We start from the raw sequence: 21,681 nt of genomic DNA on the forward strand, positions 1-21,681 counted from the left end.
ACTGTTTTCTGTAGCAAAGAGCGACAGTCTAGGCAGCTTTGTTGCCTACCTGGTGCCAGGGTTCGGGACATCTGCTCAGGGCTGGAGGGGAACTTGCAGTGGGATGGGGCGGATCCAGCGGTCGTGGTCCATGTAGGTACCAACGACATGGGCACGAAGAGGAACGAGGCTCTGCATAGTCAGTATGATGAGCTAGGCATCAAATTAAGAAGCAGAACCTCAAAGGTAATAATTTCTGGATTATTACCTGAGCCACGTGCAAATTGGCATAGGACAAATAAGATTAGAGAAATGAATGCATGGCTTAGAAACTGGTGTGGGAGAGATGGGTTTTGGTTTGTGGGGCACTGGCACCAGTATTGGAGAAAGTGGGATCTGTACCATTGGGATGGTCTACACCTGTACCACGCTGGGGCTGGTGTCTTCACGAGCTGCCAAGCTAGGAAAGTAGGAGAGGGTTTTAAACTGAATAGTGGGAGCAAGGGATCAAATTTGGGGAGATGTGGTAAACCAATGTGTAGAGACAAGGCAAGAGAGACAGGTATTAATATGGGAAATGATAAGCAGGCTGTGACAGGAAGGGACAAAGAGTATAAATCTAAGAGTAAATCAGCAGATAAGGCTAGATGCTACAAAAATAAAATGACAAAACTAAACTCTCTATATCTAAACACACATAGCATTCGAAACAAAACAGGTGAACTGATAGCGCAAATAGAAATAAATAAGTATGATCTGATAGCCATTACAGAGACATGACTACAGGATGACATCGATTGGGACCTGAATATTGAAGAGTATGTGACAGTTAGAAAGGACAGGAAGTTAGGAAAAGATGGTGGGGTGGCTCTGTTAATTAATGATGGTATTAGCATATTAGAAAGGGATGACCTAAGTTCAGGAAACCAGGATGTAAAAGTGGTTTGGGTTGAGATGAGGAATGATAAAAGCAAGAAGTCACTTTTGGGAGTGGGATACAGGCCCCCTATTGTAACTACACAGTAGGACAGAGTATAAAAGAAGAGATAATGGGAGCTTGCCAGAAAGGTGCAGCAATAATCATGGGGGATTTTAATCTACATATTAACTGGAAAAATCAGATGGACAAAGGTAGCATAGATGAGTTCATAGAATGTTTTCAGGATAGTTTCTTAGAACAGCATGTTCTGGAGCCAACCATAGAGCAGGCTATACTAGATCTGGTATTCAGCAATGAGGTAGGATGAATTGATGACCTCCTAGTGAAGGCACCCCTAGGTAGCAGCAATCATAATATTATTGAATTTTACATTCATTTTGAGGGAGAAACGAGTGCGTCCAAGACTAGTATTTTAAGCTTAAATAAGGGCAGTTATGAGGGCATGAAAGCAGAGCTAGCTAAAGTGAACTAACAAATGAGGTTAAGGGATATGTCAATAGAAGTTCAGTGGCAGACACTTAAAGGGATATTTCAGAATACACAGAATATATACATTCCAATGAGAAAGAAAAATCCCAAGGGGAGGGCCCACCATCCATGGTTAACTAAAAGCATTAAAGACAGCATCAAACTAAAAGAAAAAGCATATAATTACGCAGACAGGTGGCAAGTCAGAAGATTGGAAAGAATATAAAGAACAGCAAAGAATGACATAATGATTAATAAGGAGGGAAAAATTAGAGAATGAGAAAAAGATAGCTAGTAATATAAAGTTGGATAGTGAGAGTTTCTATTGATATTGAAATAAGGAAAGAGTAAACAAAGTGAACATTGGTCCTATAGAAAGTGCACCTGGGGAATTGATAATGGAAAGTAGGCGGATGAATTAAACAGATATTTTGCTTCGGTCTTCACAAACAAGGACACAAGTAACATCCCAGAAATAGCTGTAAATCAGGAAATGGAAGGGAGGGAGGAACTCGGGGAAAATTACAATCACCAGGGAAGTGGTATTGAGCAAATTGTTGGGGCTGCAGGTTGTCAAATCTCCAGGCCCAGATGGACTTCACTCTAAGGTATTGAAAGAAGTGGCTAGTGAGATAGTTGATGCACTGGCTTTAATTTTCCAAAGTTCCCCTGACTCAGGGAAGGTTCCATTAGATTGGAAAATAACAATTATAACTCCTTTATTCAAAAAGGGAGGAAGACAGAAAGTAGGAAACTATAGGCCAGTTAGCCTAACATCTGTCCTAGGCAAAATGTTAGAAACTATTATTAAAGAAGTTATAGCAGGGCACTTAGAAAAATTAAAGGCAATCAGGCAGAGTCAACATTGCTTTGTAAAAGGAAGTCATGTTTAACCAATTTAACCTTCTTTGAAGGAGTCACATGTGCTGTGGATAAAGGGGAACCTGTAGACATGCTGTACTTAGATTTCCAGATGCATTTGATAAAGTGCCACATCAAAGGTTATTGCAGAAAATAAAAGCTCATGGTGTAGGGGGTAACATATTGGCATGGATAGAAGATTGGCTAGCTGACAGGAAGCAGAGAGTTGGCATAAATGGTCTTTTTCTGGTTGGCAGGATGAGACGAGTGGTGTACCACAGGGATCAGTGCTGGGGTCTCAACTTTTTACAATTTGTATAAATGACTTGGATGAAGGGACCGAAGGAATGGTTGCTAAATTTGCTGACAACACAAAGATAGATAGGAAAGTAAATTATGAAGAGGACGTAAGGAGGCTACAAAGTGATATGGATAGGTTAAGTGAACAGGCAAAGATCTGGCAAATGGAGTATAATGTGGGCAAGTGTGCAATCGTTCATTTTGGCAGGAAGAATAAAAAAGCTTATTATCTAAATGGTGAGAGATTGAGCAGCTCTGAGATTCAGAGGGATCTGGGTATCCTAGTGCATGAATCATAAAAGGTGCAACAGGTAATTAGGAAAGCTAATAGAATGTTATCGCTTATTGTGAGGGCAATTGATTATAAAAGTAGGAAGGTTATGCTTCAGTTGTACAGGGCATTGGTGAGACCACATCTGGAGTATTGTGTACAGTACTGGTCTCCTTATTTAAAGAAAGATGTAAATGCATTAGAAGCAGTTCAGAGAAGGTTTACTAGACTAATACAAGGAATGGGCGGGCTGTCTTATGAGGAAAGGCTGGATAGGTTAGGCTTGTATACATTGGAATTTAGAGGCGACTTAATTGAAACCTTTAAGATCCTGAGGAGTCTTGACAGGGTGGATGTGGGGAGGATGTTTCCTCTTGTGGGAGAATCTAGAATTAGGGGTCACTGTTTAAAAATAAGGGGTCGCTCACTTGAGACAGAGATGAGGAGAAAACTTTTCTCTCAGGGTTGAGAGACTTTGGAACTCTCTTCCTCAAAAGGCAGTGGAGGCAGAGACTTTGAATATTTTTAAGGCAGAGCTAGATAGATTCTTGATTAACAAGGGGACGAACGGTTATCGGGGGTATGCAGGAATGTGGGGTTGAGATTACATTCAGATCAGCCATGATCTTATTGAATGGCCGAGAAAGCTCGAGGGGCTGAGTGGCCTACTCCTGCTCCTGATTCCTATGTTTGTATGTGAGTCGATTACAACAGTTAGAATGAGTTTGGGAGAGTTAGCTCAAAGGAACCTGCAGTCCCCAACGAGCTACAGAGCACACTGGGTACAAGTGTGTTGTCACAAGTTTCACATTTATTAAGTTAATTGCAATAAGTACAAAATGCAATACTCAGCAAAGGCAGTGGATCAGTCAGTTCATTCTGGAACACAGGCTCTCGACTCCTGGTTGACTGTGGTGGCGCTGTCTCTTGTTCTGTTGACTGAAGTCTATCATTTGTCGTCTTTTCTCTTGCCACACACCTAGCTACTGAAAATTGTTGCTTATTAACCCTTGCTAGTAATTACCTCGATGCATGATCAGTAGTATCCTTTAGTTCTGATTGGCCCAAGCAGCACATGATCAGTCCCTGATTGGTTAAGTAATGTATGATCAATGTCTGATTGATCTCTTAAGGGTACTGGTCACCTTACTAATGTCACTTCCCATTAACTCATGACTGGTCCCCTGAGATGCCAGGCACTTGTGGGAATATCCTCCTCTTACAGCTTTTCACTGTTATTTTAAGTTTATAGCTTTCCACCAAAATAACAAGGCATTCACAAGGTAATTTATGTGTCTGCTTATTTGCGGTAAGAGGATGTGCGGTATCACATACTAATGATTGATGTTCATTGGGCTCATCATTCCAAAAGATCTAATTGATACATCTTAGGTATTCTGGAAAGTTCAAATGCCTATATGTAACTTTTTACTGACTGCTGATGCCTGAAGCAAGTTACTTAAAAAATAACTAAAAGTCCAAGAGGTACACAATCTTAAACTAATACAGCAATTACGAAATTACTACTATACATATAAAATCCGTGCATAAAGATAATTGGTGTGTCAAAATTGGGTAGCAAGATATACATTACAAAATACAAAATTTTATTAAATATGTCAATAAGTAAAAGTTACAGAAACTACATAACTACAACACTGATTACAGAACCTGATAACAAAAACCACAATAATGCATAAATCTGTTGTATACTTTGGAGGAAAGTGACTTTTTCTCTTTAAAACACTTTAAGTTAAAAAGCTAAGACATTTTAATACCTAGAACTGTAGATTGAGACCTAAAACTATTTTACATCGCACAACAGGCTTTTGAGAGGAATACAGCATGTGTCAAACCACTTCCCAGAGTCTAATCTCACAGCATTTCTGCAGAATTTACTGTCCTCTAATCAAGGCATAAAATGTATCAGTGAGTTTCCTTCAACCTTTGTCCTGTAGTTAAACCATAAAACGTAACCCTATTTTGGCCTAAGGCAATGTGGCACACATAGTGCAGTGAAAATGTAAAGAATACACAGTAGAGTGTTAAGTGGTAGCAAATTTATCTAACACACTGCTATTTTGGCTTCAGAAGCAAATACAATGGACATTTGCCAAAATGGTATCAGGTTTAAAATGGAAACTGGCATTGGGAAAAATTGTTTGGAGCCTAACATTGAGTTTGAGGAATCACAACTAGCTCAGCTCTTGACCATGTATTTTTAGTATAGATTTTCCTTACTCTTCCTTCACAATAGTGTAGGATTTTTTGAATTTGAGTGTTGTAATGTTTAGAGGCTATGAATTGAGATGTGGTGATTTATAGAACATTAACCATTAAATGACACTGACTGTGTAACTGGTGAATACATTAGGCCACCTTTACTACATTGTCCTAAAAATCTCAACCACGTCATAAAATATTTGGCCCAGATTTTGCAGTCAGTGGCAAAGGCATGATGCTTACTGTTCACCTTGCTGACAGCTGCCCACAAAGATTTGATCAGCTTTAGAATGCAGACTTTCTGCCACTGGGTGTCTGGTGCCTGTGGTTGAAGAGGCTCTGCAAGAAACTGTGAGGATCTTTAACCAATCAGATTGAAAATTCCTTACTGAGTCGCACAGAGTCCAAACCGGGAAGTTTAAGTAGGAAATATGTATTAGTTTAAATAATATACAATACGTGAAATAAAAATTGGGAAATAGAGTTGGAATTAAGGGAGAGAGATTAAAGGGACCAACAGAATAAGGTTAAAAGAAAATTAGAGAAAGAGACTCCACACCTATGAAATTATTTTATCAGAGCCAGAGAGGTTGCTCAGAAGTAAAAACTCATTTACTCCTGAATGCACTAGTCCTAACACTTTTGGCCTTTTAAAGTGGGGTACAAATGCAAGTGACATGAGAATGTAGATTCTGTAGCAAGTCAATTAATAATGGCCTCCTGATCTCCATTGATTTGCAAATGACCTTGAAATGTCCAAGTATAAAACACATGTAGATTAACAAATTACATGTTAAAAGAGATTAGATTGATGTCTTCCTGTATTTTGTGTCATCTCATCTTTAGTTTGCTTGCTTTTGTCAATTACACTGTTGCCCTTTAGTAATTCCTTTCAAGAAATATTGCCCAGAATTTGCTGGAGGAGACCATTGTTAATTGACACTATTCTGTTCAGAACATTCCTCATGACCAAACACCTGACATCCAACTGCCTTATCTAGGTAGTTGTTCTGTTATCACTGTTGTGGATCTTAGCTTGGATTGTCCTTGGCTAGGATCGATAGAGACTGCTGGAGGCATGGCTGTTGGTAAACTTAAACTTTTATTAAACATTCTTCTAACTATATACAGGCTAAGTCTTAGCATGAGGCTTCACATAGAACTATCTCAGCATGCTCTGTGGTCATGTGATCTTACATCACTGATGATGTAGTCTATCTATTTACTTATTTATTTAACATTAACCCTTTGCACCACATGTCTCCCAAGTCTCTAACTTTATCCAACACATTATTTACATTATCCTTCATCTCCCTCTGAAGTTTCTGCCTTCATCTCTGGTTCACAGAGATAACAGTTGTGATGGTTTCACCAATCTGCCCGACCTTGTTCTCGGCTCTCTCAGAGGATATATAGGATTTAAGTTCTCCATTTTCTTTTTCGAACTCGATAAGAGTAGTATGTGAATCATCAAAGACTACCAGCTCTCTGTTCAGGTCGTCTTCCTGATCTTCTGGGTAACTGGTCCATTCCATCGAAGATTGTTGTCTTGTACATTCAACTGCACTTCTGTTTCTTCTCACTATCCCATTTTCAGTCTTCACAAGATAAGATCGCAAATGTACTTTTTTTCCCCCAAAACCTGGCCTTCGCAGTTTTGGTCATGAATCCATTACTGACTCCCCTGGCTGGAGTCCTGGTAAGTCATGTACTCTCTGGCATTGATTATAGTTTCTGGTTTGATTTGCATGATACTCATCATCCTCCTCCCTTACTGTCTCTATATCTTCAGCTTTGAGTCAAGGCATAAGCATGTGTGGAAGACAGGAAGTTGAGTCCGCAGTCATCTTCCCATTAGAAGTTCGGACGGATGCCAGACCATTCTGGAGCAGTATGGAACAGTAGATATCGTCATTTTTCTTCAACAAAGCCTTTACCATTCTTACTCCTCTTTCAGCCTCCCTATTAACTTGCGGGTATTTGGGTGAGCTCTATATCCATAGGCTTTTATGAACAGCTTAAAGCATTTGTTGGCAAACTGTGGACCATTGTCTGAAATGACTAGGTCTGGAATGTCACGCGTTTCAAAATTTTATTTTAGTAACGTACTGACAGCTTCCAAGGTGGAACTGTGAAGATGCTTAACCTCAGTCCGTCTGGAGTAACAGTCAACAACTACTTAGAGCTCAAAAAGATCCATTCTGAGGCATTCCCATGGTCTGGATGGAAATGAGGATACCATCAGTGGTTCTCCTTGCTTCTGGCACCTATTCATTGGTGATGCAATTTGAAATAATTTCCTTTAATGAACTTGAGATCCCTGACCACCAAATAGAATTTCATGCTCTAGTACAACACTTTGCAATACCCAGGTGTCCCTGGTGTATTCTCTGAAAAATCTTGAGTCTAAGGATTCTAGGTATGATCAATCTCCCAATAAAATCAGCAAGTCACTGAGATGCCTTCATTGCTCAAAATATTGCTTCAGGATGAGATTTTTTGGAACATATTCTAGCCATCCTTTGATGTAGTATTTCCAAATTTGAGCGCATTCTTCATCTGCTTTACATGCCTTTCAAATTTCATTTAACCTCTGTGTTGTTGCTGGTAGAAATTGTTGTCAGTGAAATATAGGACTCCATATCTTCGACAAAATTTATGTCCTCTTTTTCAGGCTTGTCAACGGGAATGCGTGACAATGCGTCCACTGTAGTTTGTTGTTTTCCTTTGACATGCTAGGTTATAGCATCAAATTTCATCAATCTCAAATTAAATCTCTGGACTTTTGGCGACATCTAATTCTAATGCTAATTCTTTAGCATTTAATAACATAACCAATGGTTTCTGGTTTGTCTCAATGGTAAACTTTAGGCCTAAGACATAGTCAGAAATCTTCTCTCAAACCCATGTAGCTGCTAATGTTACTCCTTCAATTACAGAGTATCTTTGTTCTATTTCAGTCAGTGATCAAGATGTGTAGCACACTAGACTGCATTTACCATCTCTCTGAATTTGAAAGAATTCCGATCCTAGTCCAGTCAATGATGCATCTGCAGCAACTATCATAGGCAGTGCTGGATCATAGTGAGCCAGTATGAGTATCCCTTTTAACCTTTCAAATGAAACTTGTTGATTTTATTCCCAACTCAATGCTTGGTCATGCCTAAGTAATTTTCGCAGTTGTTCATTTACATGTACCAGATTAGTTAAGAACTTTCTTACTTGATTGACCATTCCCATGAAGCAGTGAAGCTCCTTGACATTGTGAGGTGGTGGAAATCCTTTGATTGCTTTGGTTTTTTGTGGATCAGCCCTGATGCCTCGTGGGAACATGTGTTCCAGAAATTTAATGGTTGGTTGCAAGGAGGTTAGTCCTGCTTCTTGCAATTATTGCAATACTGCTCTCACTCTGGCATCATGCTCCCAGGTAGTGGACTTGTGGATTGGAATGTTATCCATGTGACAGATGACCCCCTTCTAAGCCTTCTAAAATGCTAGTCATCGTCTTCTGAAAAATCTCTGGTGCCAATACAAAACCGAAGGGCAGTCGATTGAAACAATATTCCCCAAATAATGTGATGAATGTAGTCAGTAGTTTGGATTCCTCGTCCAAAGGTAGCTGCCAAAAGTCACTGTTGTCATCTAGTTTGGTAAAAATTGTTCTCTTTGCCAGCTTTGTCAGAATCTCATCCATAGAGGCCATTGGGTGGGTCTCCCTTTAACTGTGTCAAGTCAACACGGATTTGCAGTGAGCCATTTGGTTTTGGTACTGGAACCATACATGAACATCAACGTGTAAGTTTTGCTACAAGTGAGATTACTTCCTAATGCAGCATTGACTCAATTTCTTGCATCACCTGCTGTAAAAGTGGGTGTGGAACTTTCCTTGGGGTGAACAAGCACACTGGTTTGGCATCTGATCTCATTGTGGTGTGATAGGCTGTTTTCAGCTTCCCAAGACTAAATAATTTTGGAAATTCTGTCCTGCAGTCTTTGGATTTGTCTTGGCTTCCCAATTCATTTTCTTTATAGTTGTAGATCTGTGCAAGCTTTTCTGCTTAATAGTGAACACTCTTGGTTTTGGATCACGTACAACATTTCTGTGATTTCTCTTCCTTTGTGCTGAAGTGTAGCAGTTAACTGTACCTGGACCTTCAGTTGAATGCCTCCTAGACCGTGGAGTCGTATGGTCGATGACTGCAGGAAGTTTTGCTTTAGCCACTGTTCTGTCTGCAAGAACTGAAACTCCTGCTTCAGTGTCTAATTTGAAGTTTGTTTTATGTCCCTTGACCATAATGTCTGCGCTTCAATAGTTACCATTGGGTCCTGGAATTTCTCCCAAGAATGGCACTTCATTATCTTTTGCATCTTCAATTTCTTGAATGCTACCTGCTTTAACTGGTTTCTCCTTAAATATCTGAGTTTGGAGGCATACTGATTTAATAAGACTTCTCTTCCAGGAATGGCACTCCACATTTTTGGCGGGACACTCTTCGTGCCAATGCAGCCTTTTCCCACCATAGTGGGAACACTGAGTAATGGCTACCGCGCCCTCTTCATTCTTTCCTTGTTTTTGAGTAGGTGCGTTGCTACTTCTGTGTCCTATAAGCTGCACTGTGTCAGTTGTTTTTCTCCACAAAATCTCAGTCACCTCGAATAAATACACGACCTTTGATAGCGTTAAATCCTCCCTTGATTGTAGAAAATCTGACAAAGTCTCTCCTAAGAATCCTACAGCAATGCGATCCCGAATTAATTTGCCTTTCAGGGCTCCATATTTGAAATTCTCAGCTAACCGACATAAATCTTTAATGAGGGAATCTACGCTATCTCCTGGTCTTTGAATACATAAATTGAACTTGGTCCTTTCTATGATTATATTCCTTCTGAAATGTGCATCAAAAGCTTTTATAACATTTTTGTATGTTGCGATTTCTTCGTTTATGCCCCGGCGAACTATTACATTGTCGGCACTACTGCTTTTTGTGCAGAGAAAGTGCTAACCTGTTCCTTGTTAGGCTTTTCAGCTAGTCCCAAAGCAGTTCTGTACCTGGTAAACCTACGACACCAGTTCTTTCACTTCGCGGTTTGATCCTAGCCTTCCACGTATTCAAAGCGCTCTGGTAAGGGTAAGATTTCCTCCATGACTTTTCTTCACTCTTGCCTTTCTTCGAGTTCTGTTGGTGTTTTTCCCGCGCTGTCTTTACAGTCATTTTGCTTCCTGCTTTTTTTCAGTTGCTGAGCTTTTTGTTCAGTGCTTTTTCCATTGTCTGTAATGCTGCCTTCATCTGTTATCATCATTGTGAGTCTTAGCTTAGGTTGTCCCTGGCTTGCATTTATAGAGACTGCTGCAGGAAAGGCTATTGGTAAACTTTAACTTTTATTAAACATTCTTCTAACTATATACGGGATAAGGTTTAGCATGAGGCTCTCAACATGCTCTGCTGTCATGTGATCTTACATCACTGATGATGTAGACTGAATATTTACATCACAAACCTACTGGAGTTATTTGAGGATGTTACTAGCAGAATAGATAAGGGAGAACCAGTGGATGTGGTATATTTGGATTTTCAGAAAGCTTTTGATAAAGTCCCACTTAAGAGGTTAGTGTGTAAAATTAAAACGCATGCGATTGGGGGTAATATATTGACATGGATTAAGAATTGGTTAGCAGACAGGAAACAGACAGTAGGAATAAATGGGTCTTTTTTGGAGTGGCAGGCGGTGACTCATGGGGTACCGCAGGGATCAGTGCTTGGCCCCAGCTATTCACAATATATATATCAATGATTTGGATGACGGAACCAAATGTAATATTTCCAAGTTCGCTGATGACATGAAACTAGGTGGGAATGTGAGGGATGAGATAGGTGTTAAGAGGCTCCAAAACGATTTAGACAAGTTGAGTGAGTGGGCAAATACATAGCAGATGCAGTATAACGTGGATAAGTGTAAAGTTAGCCACTTCGGTAGGAAAAGCATAATGGCAGAGTATTATTTAAATGGTGATAGATGGGGAAATATTGATGTGCAAAGGGACCTTGGGTGTCCTGTACACTGATCACTGAAAACAAGCATGCAGGTGCAGCAAGCAGTCAAGAAGGCAAATGGTATGTTGACCTTTATTGCGAGAGGACGTGAGTACAGGAGCAAGGATATCTTACTGCAGTTCTACAGGGCCTTGGTGATATGACACCTGGAGTATTGTATGCAGTTTTGGTCTCCTTACCTAAGAAAGGATATACTTGCCATAGAGGGAGTGCAGCGAAGGTTCACCAGACTGATTCCTGGGATGGCAGGAGTATCGTATGAGGATATTGGGCTGAATAGGCCTGTGTTCACTGGAATTTAGAAGAATGAGAGGCGATCTCATTGAAACATATAAAATTCTGACAAGGATGGATAGACTGGATGCAGGATGATGTTTCCTCTGGCTGGGGAGTCTAGAACAAGGGATCACAGTCTCAGGATACAGGGTAGACCATTCAAGACTGTGATGAGGAGAAACTTCTTCACTCAGAAGGTGGTGAACCTACGGAATTCTCTTCCACAGAAGGCTGTGGAGGCCAAGTCATCGAATATATTTAAGAAGGAAATAGATTTCTGGACCATAAAGGCATCAAGAGGTATGGGGAGAGAGTGGGAGAATGGCATTGACATACAGGATCAGCCATGATCATATTGAATGGCGGAACTGGTTTGAAGGGCCAAATGACCACCACCTGCTCCTATTTTCTATGTTTCTATGTTTACATTACAGTTGTGGCCCCCTTTATGCAAAGAGCTAAACAGCTCCTGGGTACTTGGATTTAACCTGATTTAACTGGTGTTAAATAGATCAAAATCAACTAATTATCAGTAAGAAATGCTTGTTTAACAGTCTATATTGTACATTTTAAAATAATTTTAAGATTGAGATGCCTGCAAACTATAGGCAGACTTGCTGCAGAATCACATTTATTGCTTGGGTTTACAACAGAAATTGTGCTCAAGTGCTGCAGAATTCTAGGTACTCTGTCTTTACTGTAAAACAGTTGGCAGAAATGAATTCGGTATCAGCTATGGCTCAGTGTGTGTTCAACTGTACAGCAGAAGGTAATGGTTCAAGCCCCATTTTAGAGATTTGATCACATAATCTAGAGTAGCAATACGAAGTGCATTTTGCACTTTTGGAATTGCCATCCATTTAGGGGAGGCTGTGGCATAGTGGTATTGTCACTGGACTAGTAATCCAGAGACCCAGGGTCTTGGGATCCATGTTCGAATTTCACCACAGCAGATGGTGGAATTTGAATTCAATACAATTATCTGGAATTAAAAGTCTAATGATGATGTCGATTGCCGTAACCCACTTAAGCGAAGGAAATTTGCTGTCCTCACCTGGTCTGGCCTACGTGTGACTCCTGACCCACAAAAATGTGGTTGACCCTTACGTGTCCTCTGAAATGGCCAACAAGCCACTCAGTTGTTTCAAACGACTAAAAACAATTCAATAAGGGATGAAACAATGCAAACTACTCAGCATCAACCTAGGCAACAGCATACTCAACCCTGTCGACACTGCAAAGTGCTCCTTACATCTATTGCCCCAGACACCACCATCACCATCCCTTGGTATGTCCCACCGGCAAGACAGATCCAGCAGAGGTGGCAGCATGGTGGTATACAGTCAGGAGGGAGTTGCCCTGGGAGTCCTCAACATCGACTCCGGACCCGATGAAGTCTCACGGCATCGGATTAAACATGGGCAAGGAAACCTCCTGCTGATTACCATGTAGCGTCCCCCCTCAGCTGATGAGTCAGTACTCCATGTTGAACATCACTTGGAGGAAACACTGAGGGTGGCAAGGGCACAGAATGTACTCTGGGTGGAGGTCCATCACCAAGAGTGGCTCTGTAGCACCACTACTGACCAAGCTGGCCCAGTCCTAATAGACATAGCTGCTAGACTGGGTCTGCGGCTGGCGGTGAGGGACCAACAATAGGGAAAAACATACATCTGTCCATGACAGAATCAGTTGGAGGGACCACCGCACAGTCCTTGTGGAGACAAAAGTCCTGCCTTCACATTGAGGATACCCTCCATTGTGTTGTGTGGCACTACTAACGTGCTAATTTGGATAGATTTTGAATAGATCTAGCAACTCAAGACTGGCAACTATGAGGCACTGCCATTGGCAGCAGCAGAATTGTACTCAACTACAATCTGTAACGTCATGGCCCGGCATAACTCCTACTCTACCATTACCACCCTGCCAGAGGATCAACCCTGGTTCAATGAAGAGTGCAGGGGGGCATGCGAGGAGCAGCACCAGGCATAATTAAAAGTGAGGTGTTAAGCTAGTGAAGCTACAACACAGGACTACTTGCGTGTCAAACAGCATAAACGGCAAGCGTTAGACAGCCAAGCAATTCCACAACCAACAGATCAGATCTAAGCTCTGCAGTCCTGCCACATCCAGTCATGAATGGTGGTGGACAATTAAACAACTCACTGGAGGACGAGAGTCCACAAATATCCCCATCCTCAATGATGGGGCATCCCAGCACATCAGTGCAAAGGATAAGGCTGAAGCATTTGCAACAATTTTCAGCCAGAAATGCCGAGTGGGTGACCCATCTTGGCCTCATTCGGAGGTCCTCAGCATCACAGATGGCAGTCTGCAGCCAATTCGATTCACTCCACGTGCTATCAAGAAATGGTTGAAAGCACTGGATAATGCAAAGACTGTGGGCCCTGCCAATATTCTGCAAGAGTACCGAAGGCTTGTGCTCCAGAACTTGCCGCACCCCTAGCCAAGCTGTTCCAGTACAGCTACAACACTGGCATTCACCCAGCAATGTGGAAAATTGCCCAGGTATGTCCTGTCTACAAAAAGCAGGATGTGGTTGTTGGAGGTCAGTCATCTCAGCTCCAGGACATAACTGTAGGAGTTCCTTTGGATAGTGCCCTGGGTCCAACCATCTTCAGCTGCTTCATCAATGACCTTCCTTCCATCATAAGGTCAGAAGTGGGGGTGTTTGCTGATGATTGCACAATGTTCCCAACGACTCAGATAGTGAAGCAGTCCATGTCCAGAGTTATGCCAGGCCATGACCTGGACAATTCCAGGCTTGGGCTGACAAGTAGCAATTAACATTCGTGCCACACAAGTGTCAGGCAATGACCATCTCCAAGAAGAGAGAATCTAGCCATTGCCCCATGACATTCAACAGCATTTCCATTGCTGAATCCCTCACTATCAACGTGCTGGGGTTTACCATTGACCAGAAACTGAACTGGACTAGCCATATAAACACTGTAGCTATAAGAGCAGATCGGAGGCTAGGAATCCTGTTGCAAGTAACTTGCCCCCTGATTCCCCAAAGCCTCTCAAACCTCTACAAGGCACAGGTTAGGAATGTGATGGAATACACTCCACTTGCCTGAGTGCAGCTCCAACAACACTCAAGAAGCTTGACATCATCCAGGACAAAGCAGCCCGCTTGATTGGCATCCCATCCACAAACATTCACTCCCTCCACCACCTACACACAGTGGCAGCAGTGTGTGCCAACTGCAAGACGCACTGCAGAAACTCCCCAAGGCTCCTTAGACAGCACCTTCCAAACCCACGATAGCTAACATCTAGAAGGACAAGGACAGCAGACACATGGGAACCTGCACCTGCAAGTTCCACCTCAAGCCACTCACCGTCCTGGCTTGGAAATATATAACCGTTCCTTCACTGTTGCTGGGTCAAAATTCTGAAACTCACTCCCTAACAGCACTGTGGGTGTACCTACACCACATGGACTGCAGCAGTTCAAGAAGGCAGCTCACCACCACCTTCTCAATGGCAATTAGGGATGGGCAATAAATGCTGGCCTAGCCAGTGACACCCAGATCCCATAAATGAATTTTAAAAATTCCTTTGGATGAGATGTTAAACTGAGGTTGCATCTGGGGTCTCAGTGGTTGTAAAAAGTTACATAGTAATATCTGGGGAAGAGCAGGGCAGTTGTCCATGTATCCTTCATCAACATCATTAAAATAAATTGTCTGGTCATTTCCCACATTGCTGTTTGTGGCACCTTGCTGTGCACAAATTAGCTGTCATGTTATCTACCTTGCAACAGTAACTACACATCAATAATTTGTCATACATAATTTTCGGTGCCACGTGTGAGATCAGTAAATCACTGCTGTAATGTTTGTAAGCCTTGTACTATTGAAGTCACCTCACATGTCCCACTCAGTAACTATGTAGACTTCAACTTGCACTAACAGTTTCCTTTAAAAGAAATGCTGAAAGTAAATAATCCTCTGTTCAGATTTTTCTTCCTTGTATTGACTTCTAGACTTTTTGAAAATAAACCACACAGTATTTTAAATTCTGTTGAGTACTGAAAGAGGAAAGTAAGCAAATGAGCACTTATGTAGATTTTGTTTTGCAATGTTACATTAAGTAAACTGATGCTTTGTAGGAGTATTTGTATCTTTCGCAAAAATTTGTGGTTCACAGCTCCTTGCAATTGTTATTGATTATTTGTACCATAATTTTGAAGTGTTGTGCATTAGCAAATTATTTTTAATGTTTCAGGGAGGAAAAATGTCTAAAAACAAAAAGAAAAAGCTGAAAAAGAAGCAAAAGAGACAGGCAGAGCTACTGGAGAAACGTATGCAAGAGATAGAAGAGTTGGAGAGAGAGGCAGAGAGGAAGAAGATGGAAGAGATTTTAACAACTGTTGCATCAAATGACCAGGAAGGGGAGAAAATAGATGAGCTGAAAGAAACAGTGATAGATCATGTGGTAGATGAGGAACAACCTAATGAATACAGTAAGTGTTTTGAAAAAGGACTTTGCTCCATTAATGGTATTCATAAACATGGCAATCTTGACTAAGTATGTATGAGCATTGCAGGATTTGCTAAATTTGACATTTTTGAACTTCTGTGGCCAGTTTCAAATTTTATTTTTAATCCCCTTTGTATCATAAGAGGAAAGATCTTATGTAACTTTTCAGGACTGATTAACATTTCAAAACTACATTCTGACATAATCTATCCTTGGGGTCACCCTTGGACCAGAAACTGAACTGGAGTAGCCATATAAATACTGTGGCTACAAGAGCTGGTCAGAGACTGGGGATTCTGCAGCAAGTAACTTGCCTCCTGACTCCCCAAATCCTGTCCACCATCTACAAGGCACAAGTCAGAAGTGTGATGGAATACTCTCCACTTGTCTGGATGAGTGCAGCTCCAACAACAAGAAGGAGAAAGCAGCCCACTTGATTGGCACCCCATCTACCATCTAAAATTTTCACTCCCTCTACCACTGACACACAGTGGCAGCAGTGTGTACCATCGACAAAATGACTGCAGCAACTCGCCAAGGCTCCTCAACAGCACCACCCAAACCCGCAATCTCGACCACCTAGAAGGAAAAGGGTAGCACGTGCATGGGAACACCACCACCTGCAAATTCCCCTCCATGCTGCACACCATCCTAAATTGGAATTATATTGCCATACCTTGATTATCACTGGGTCAAAATCCTGGAACTCCCTTTCTAACTGCACTATAGGTGTACCCACACCACATGGACTGCAGCAGTTCAAGATGTTTTACTTTCAAGATTTCATTCAGTTTTTAGATAAACATTTTCTCTCCAATATTCATAATTTACAATCTTTGAGTGCAGTTTTACATATTTTTATTTGGTTTTTCATAACTTCTGGCTCTATTTGCTTGGTTCTGTTAGCATGTTTTCATTTGAATAATTTTCTGTTTTATTAATCTGTTAGATAAAGTTGATAATCAGGAAGAAAAGGAAGACACAGAGAAAGAAAATGTGGGAAAAGATGAAGTAGAAAATGTGGTTTCCAGGACAGAGCCAGAATGCAATGAGTCACCAAAAACAAATGGACATGTTGAAAATGGTCCATTTTTACCTGACCAGCTTTGTGAAGAAGAGGAAGAGGACGAGGAGGAGGAGGATGATGATGACGAGGAATGTCCAAATACAGAAGATAGTCCCATTGATGGACCAAATGCTGAAAATAGTAACCCTTATGGACAGTTTAATGGAGGATTACAAAATGGACAGAATAAAAGTCCTGAGTCAGAGTTCTCTGAAATGTCTGAATCTGTGTTTTCTAAGCTTTTAGAATCTGCAGCTTGTGGATCAGATGGGTCGACAGTGACTGAGCGAGAAGACAGTAGTCCATCACAAGATAGGAGTAGAACTGTGTCTGCATCCAGCACTGGAGACATGCCAAAAAGTGAGTATGCATATATTTGCTTTTTTGTTATGATATGCATAAAGAAATTAAAGTTATAACAATATTTTCTAATTTATGCTGCTTGTCACTTTGAAATTTGTTATTAGTTTTAATGAATATGAATTAACATAGTTTTCACTCCTTTTTAAATAAAAACATAGGCCAGAATTTTACCTTTGGTGTGCGGGCGCACGCCCGACCCGCCAGGATGTAATATGAAGCACGATGACGTCGGGCGTGCGTTCCGACATCACCGCGCACCCTCACGATATTTTGCTAGGCGGGCATGCGGTGAAAATGGAGGCACCCGCCATTAATTAACAGGCCAGTTAAGATCTTTGAGGCACCAATTGTCTGGGAGTTTATGTAGCCCGTGCGATTTTCAGGGTGTTGTGCGTGCACAACGGGCAGGCGGGTAGGCCACATTTGCAAAAACCTCATCCACGGGCGGGATAAGAGAGGTGAGTGGTTTTGCTAATGCGCGTTGTTTGTACTTTGGCTTATAAGTTGCTGCTGCTTGCTTGTGTGAACAGGACAACTACATTTTGCTTCAGAGCTGCATTGACAGAAATAAGAGGCTTCAGTTCAGGACTCCAGAGGAGTCATACCACTTGGGGCTTTTCTAGGTATCAGACAGCCTTCCCTTACCCTGGGAATGGGGATCGTGGTCTCCGCTGGAGGCATCTCCTCTGAGGAGGAAGAGAGGGCCAGAAGGGAGAGGAGGCCAAGTGTCCCTTTTCAGCCTCCAGGGGTGTGACTTGTGGGAGGACAGGTGCAGGCACAAGGGGCGCAGGGCCAACAGGAAGTCCAAGGCAGAAGGGGCTGCAGAAGACGCCACTATCCTGCTGCCTGGGTTTACAGGTGGCGATGCAGCCACCTCAATATGTTTGAGGTGCAATGCCGAAGGAGGCTCCACCCCTCAAGGGAGACAGTGACCTTCATCTGTCAGATGATCGGCCCTGTGATCCAGCTCCGACTAGTGAGCGGACACCCCATGCCAGTGCCGCTGAAGATCACAGTGGCCCTCAACTTCTATGCCTCCAGCTCTTTCCAGGTGCCGGTGGGTGACCTTTGTGGAGTATCCCAATCAGCTATCCACAGTTGTGTCAAGTTGGTGACAGACGCTCTGTTCGGGCCTGCATTGACTTTCATTCACTACCGCACGCACAAGGCCAGCAGGCAGAGCAAGCCAGAGGCTTTGCAGCGATTGCTGGGTTCCCCTGCATCCAATGTGCAATCGACTGCACACATGTGGTCATCAAGGTACCAGTAGGTGAGCCGGGTGCCTATGTCAACAGGAAGGAATTCCACTCCTTGAACGTGCAGATAGTGTGTGATCATAGGATGCAGATTCTGCAAGTCTGTGCAAGGTACCCAGGCAGCTACCATGACACTTACAACCTGAGACACTCCCAGGTGCCGAAGCTATTCAGTGCTCCAGCCCGGCTGGATGAATGGCAGCTGTGTGACAAGGACTATCCATTGAAGAGGTGGCTCATGACACCTCTCTGGCATCCAAGAACAGAGGCCGAGCAGCGATACAATAGAAGCCATGTCTCCACAAGGGTGGTGGTAGAGAGAGCCATAGGTCTTTTCAAGATGTGCTTCCGATGCCTGGACCGTTCAGGGGGCGCACTGCAATACACCCCATATCATGCACCATTGATAGTGGTTGCATGCTGCGCTCTCCACAATCTGGCGCTGGAAAGGGGGGATGCAGTGGAGGAAGAAGATGTTGACGCAGCTGCTCTGGCAATGAGACGATGAGCCCAGTAATGAGTCCGAGGACGAGCACAGTCAGGAGAATGCTGAGGGGATCGACGCTGACCTGGGCAACCCCCAAGGAGGCAGGGACACCCGGGAGGCTTTGATCCAACACTTCTTCAGCTAGCCTATCAAATAAGAACCACCACCACATGCCAGGGCTGCAGGCCCCATACTCAATACTTGACAGGAACATTTGCTTGGTGAACAACATGCAATATGTGCCATTTCAATGAAGTTCACTGACAAACACATCACTCATAACATCATGGGTTACCCTGCATCTGCAGAACTAATGAAGTACCCAGAAGCTTGTTGAACAGAAACACATTTAATGCTGTGCCTGGCATGCATAATACAAATTAAATTGAAAGGTGTTATCCATCACACCAAATAATATTTAATGTAAAACTAGGGGAAAAAATATCGCCAGTGATAAGCCTGTTTGGTGCTTAAGGTGCTTTAAGTTTTTGCTTGTGGGTGCCATGTCTAGGTGCTTCCCCCTCGCTGGTACTGGCATTGGAGACAGCCAATTCACTCTGTTCACTCTGTTGTCCTGTTGGCCTTGATGACCTTGGCGGGCGTCCTCTGCCCCGTGGAGCCTGTGCTGGCCCCGCCTCGGAGGGAGCGGCCAATGCCACGGCTGGCATCTCCCCAGTTGCTGCAGCCTCATCGGATGTCATGGTTACTGGCGGAGGAGCTGCTGCCACCATCCGGAGTGCCCTGAGAGGAGCCCACAGAGACAACAAGCAGCTCGTGCGCCAACGTGAGGTCGCTTTGGACCTCCCTGCTCACCATTGATGGATGGACTAGCTGGGATACTGGGTGCCCAATCCATCTCCCACACTGACACTGACCGCCTGAGGTCATTGCCGGTGTGAGGGCTTGCAGATCCGAGCGCATCCCCAGGAATCCCTGATTCAGGTCCTGGAGAAGCCTCTCCGTGAGAGTCGCCACACTCTCCATGGAGGAGGCAGTGTGCTCTGCCATGAGGGTCATTGCATGACCCATGCTCAGCAAGGACTCCTCCACAACGGAGATCATGGCACGCATTCCCTCATATCTCTGCCAGATCCTCTCGCACACCCTTCTGGATTTCCAGCATCTGCTGCCTCAGGGATGACTCCAGAGGCACATCAGCCACTGACTGAGCATGTTCCTGGCCTCCAGCAATCCTCCAACTGCCGGCGCCCTGGGCACCCTCTGCTTCCGCCCGCACCTCGAGCAAGTGTGAAGTGCCCTCACCGCTGTGCACCAAGATACTATCCACCTAATGCCCATTGAGGTGCTGGTATCTGTGCTGGTACCTGCTTGGCTGAGAATGTGTGACAAAGATGCGGTTCCATGGTTGCTGTCCTCTGGGGTCAGTGGTGGGCCTTCAGGCTCCTCACCCTGATGGGCTGCTGATAAGTCTGAAAGGAAGAACAAGCACATGTCATTAGTTGAAGTCATTACACTGTTACTGTGCATGGCTGGCACCCAGATCAGGGTGCCCTCGTCTTTCCATTATCAATGGGGATTCCATGTTCGAGGCTCACATCAGTATAGAGGCAACAGTGGAATAGTTGCTATTACAGACATTCTGACCTCAGTGCACTACACTCTTACCTCCCTGTGGCACCCCAACCTCACTGCAGCCAGTTGACCTAGGTGCATGGCGCCTCTCGAGCTCCAGGGCCTCCTGCTCCTAACTGCTGTGCTAAGTGACCCCATGCCAACATGGTACTCACCCTTCCCGGTCCCGATCGCAGGAGATCATTGAACCGCTTAAGCCACTGCACCCATGTGTACCTCACTACATCATGGGAGCTCACCGTAGGTGCCAACTCCTCCCAGGCATTTTCGGTGAGGTGGGGGGAGGGCCTTCTCCCCCCCATCCCTGGGGATAAGGATCTCTCTGCATGTTGCCACCTGCTCCAGGAGGGCAGTGAGACACTCATCAGAGAAACGGGGGGCCGACCTGACCTCCTGCCTGCCATGTTCAGCAGTAACGAGCTCCATGACGAGGTGTGTCTACTTCACTGGCAGCCGTCGGACCCAGCGGACATTGAGCCCCCGCCCACCCACTTCTCCTTGTTACCGCTGTCACGTCTTACACTGGCCGGGCCTTAATTGGCCCGCGTGCATAAAATGGTGGTGCGGAGCGAATCACAGGCGATGGTCGGCTTCCCGACCGCTCCCACCAAGCCCGCATGCCGACTGTAAAACTCTGGCCGTAAATTTTTCCTCCTGATACAATAAACTGTGTTAAATGAATGTTCTGGATGAATGATTTAATGTATTCAGTCTACATCAGAGAAATATTACTTGGTATTCCAGACTTGGCCACATGATAACATAATTTAAGAATTCTATCTGAGTGTAGATTCATCTAACAAACAATTTAGACATAATGACAAGAGCACTTTCATGTTGAGATGAAAGAAATCTAAAACTATTGGTAAGTTGCCTAATGCATTGTCCATAATCAGTTGATTTTTTTTTAATGGCCCAAGATTTGCTGGAGCATGCCCTTACGGCATGCCCTACAACTTAGAATTTCTTCCTTGCTCTTCAGCTCCAGTTATTTTTGTACTGCAGATTGCTGGAAGTATAAGTTGATATCGGG

General features: G+C 43.4%; 1 protein-coding gene across 6 annotated transcripts in view; it reads left to right on the plus strand.

The window, feature by feature from the left end:
• Positions 1 to 21,681, plus strand: part of srpk2 (SRSF protein kinase 2) — a 252,861-nt gene that overhangs the window by 194,460 nt on the left and 36,720 nt on the right. For all 6 annotated transcript variants that reach the window (XM_078553211.1, XM_078553207.1, XM_078553206.1 and 3 more), the window contains 2 exons: positions 15,629 to 15,866; positions 16,833 to 17,309. In XM_078553211.1, coding sequence (XP_078409337.1) covers positions 15,629 to 15,866; positions 16,833 to 17,309 — 715 coding nt within the window. The remainder of the gene's footprint in view (positions 1 to 15,628; positions 15,867 to 16,832; positions 17,310 to 21,681) is intronic.

This window comes from Cetorhinus maximus, chromosome 12 (genome assembly GCF_964194155.1).
Source record: "Cetorhinus maximus chromosome 12, sCetMax3.hap1.1, whole genome shotgun sequence".
NCBI lineage: Eukaryota > Metazoa > Chordata > Chondrichthyes > Lamniformes > Cetorhinidae > Cetorhinus > Cetorhinus maximus.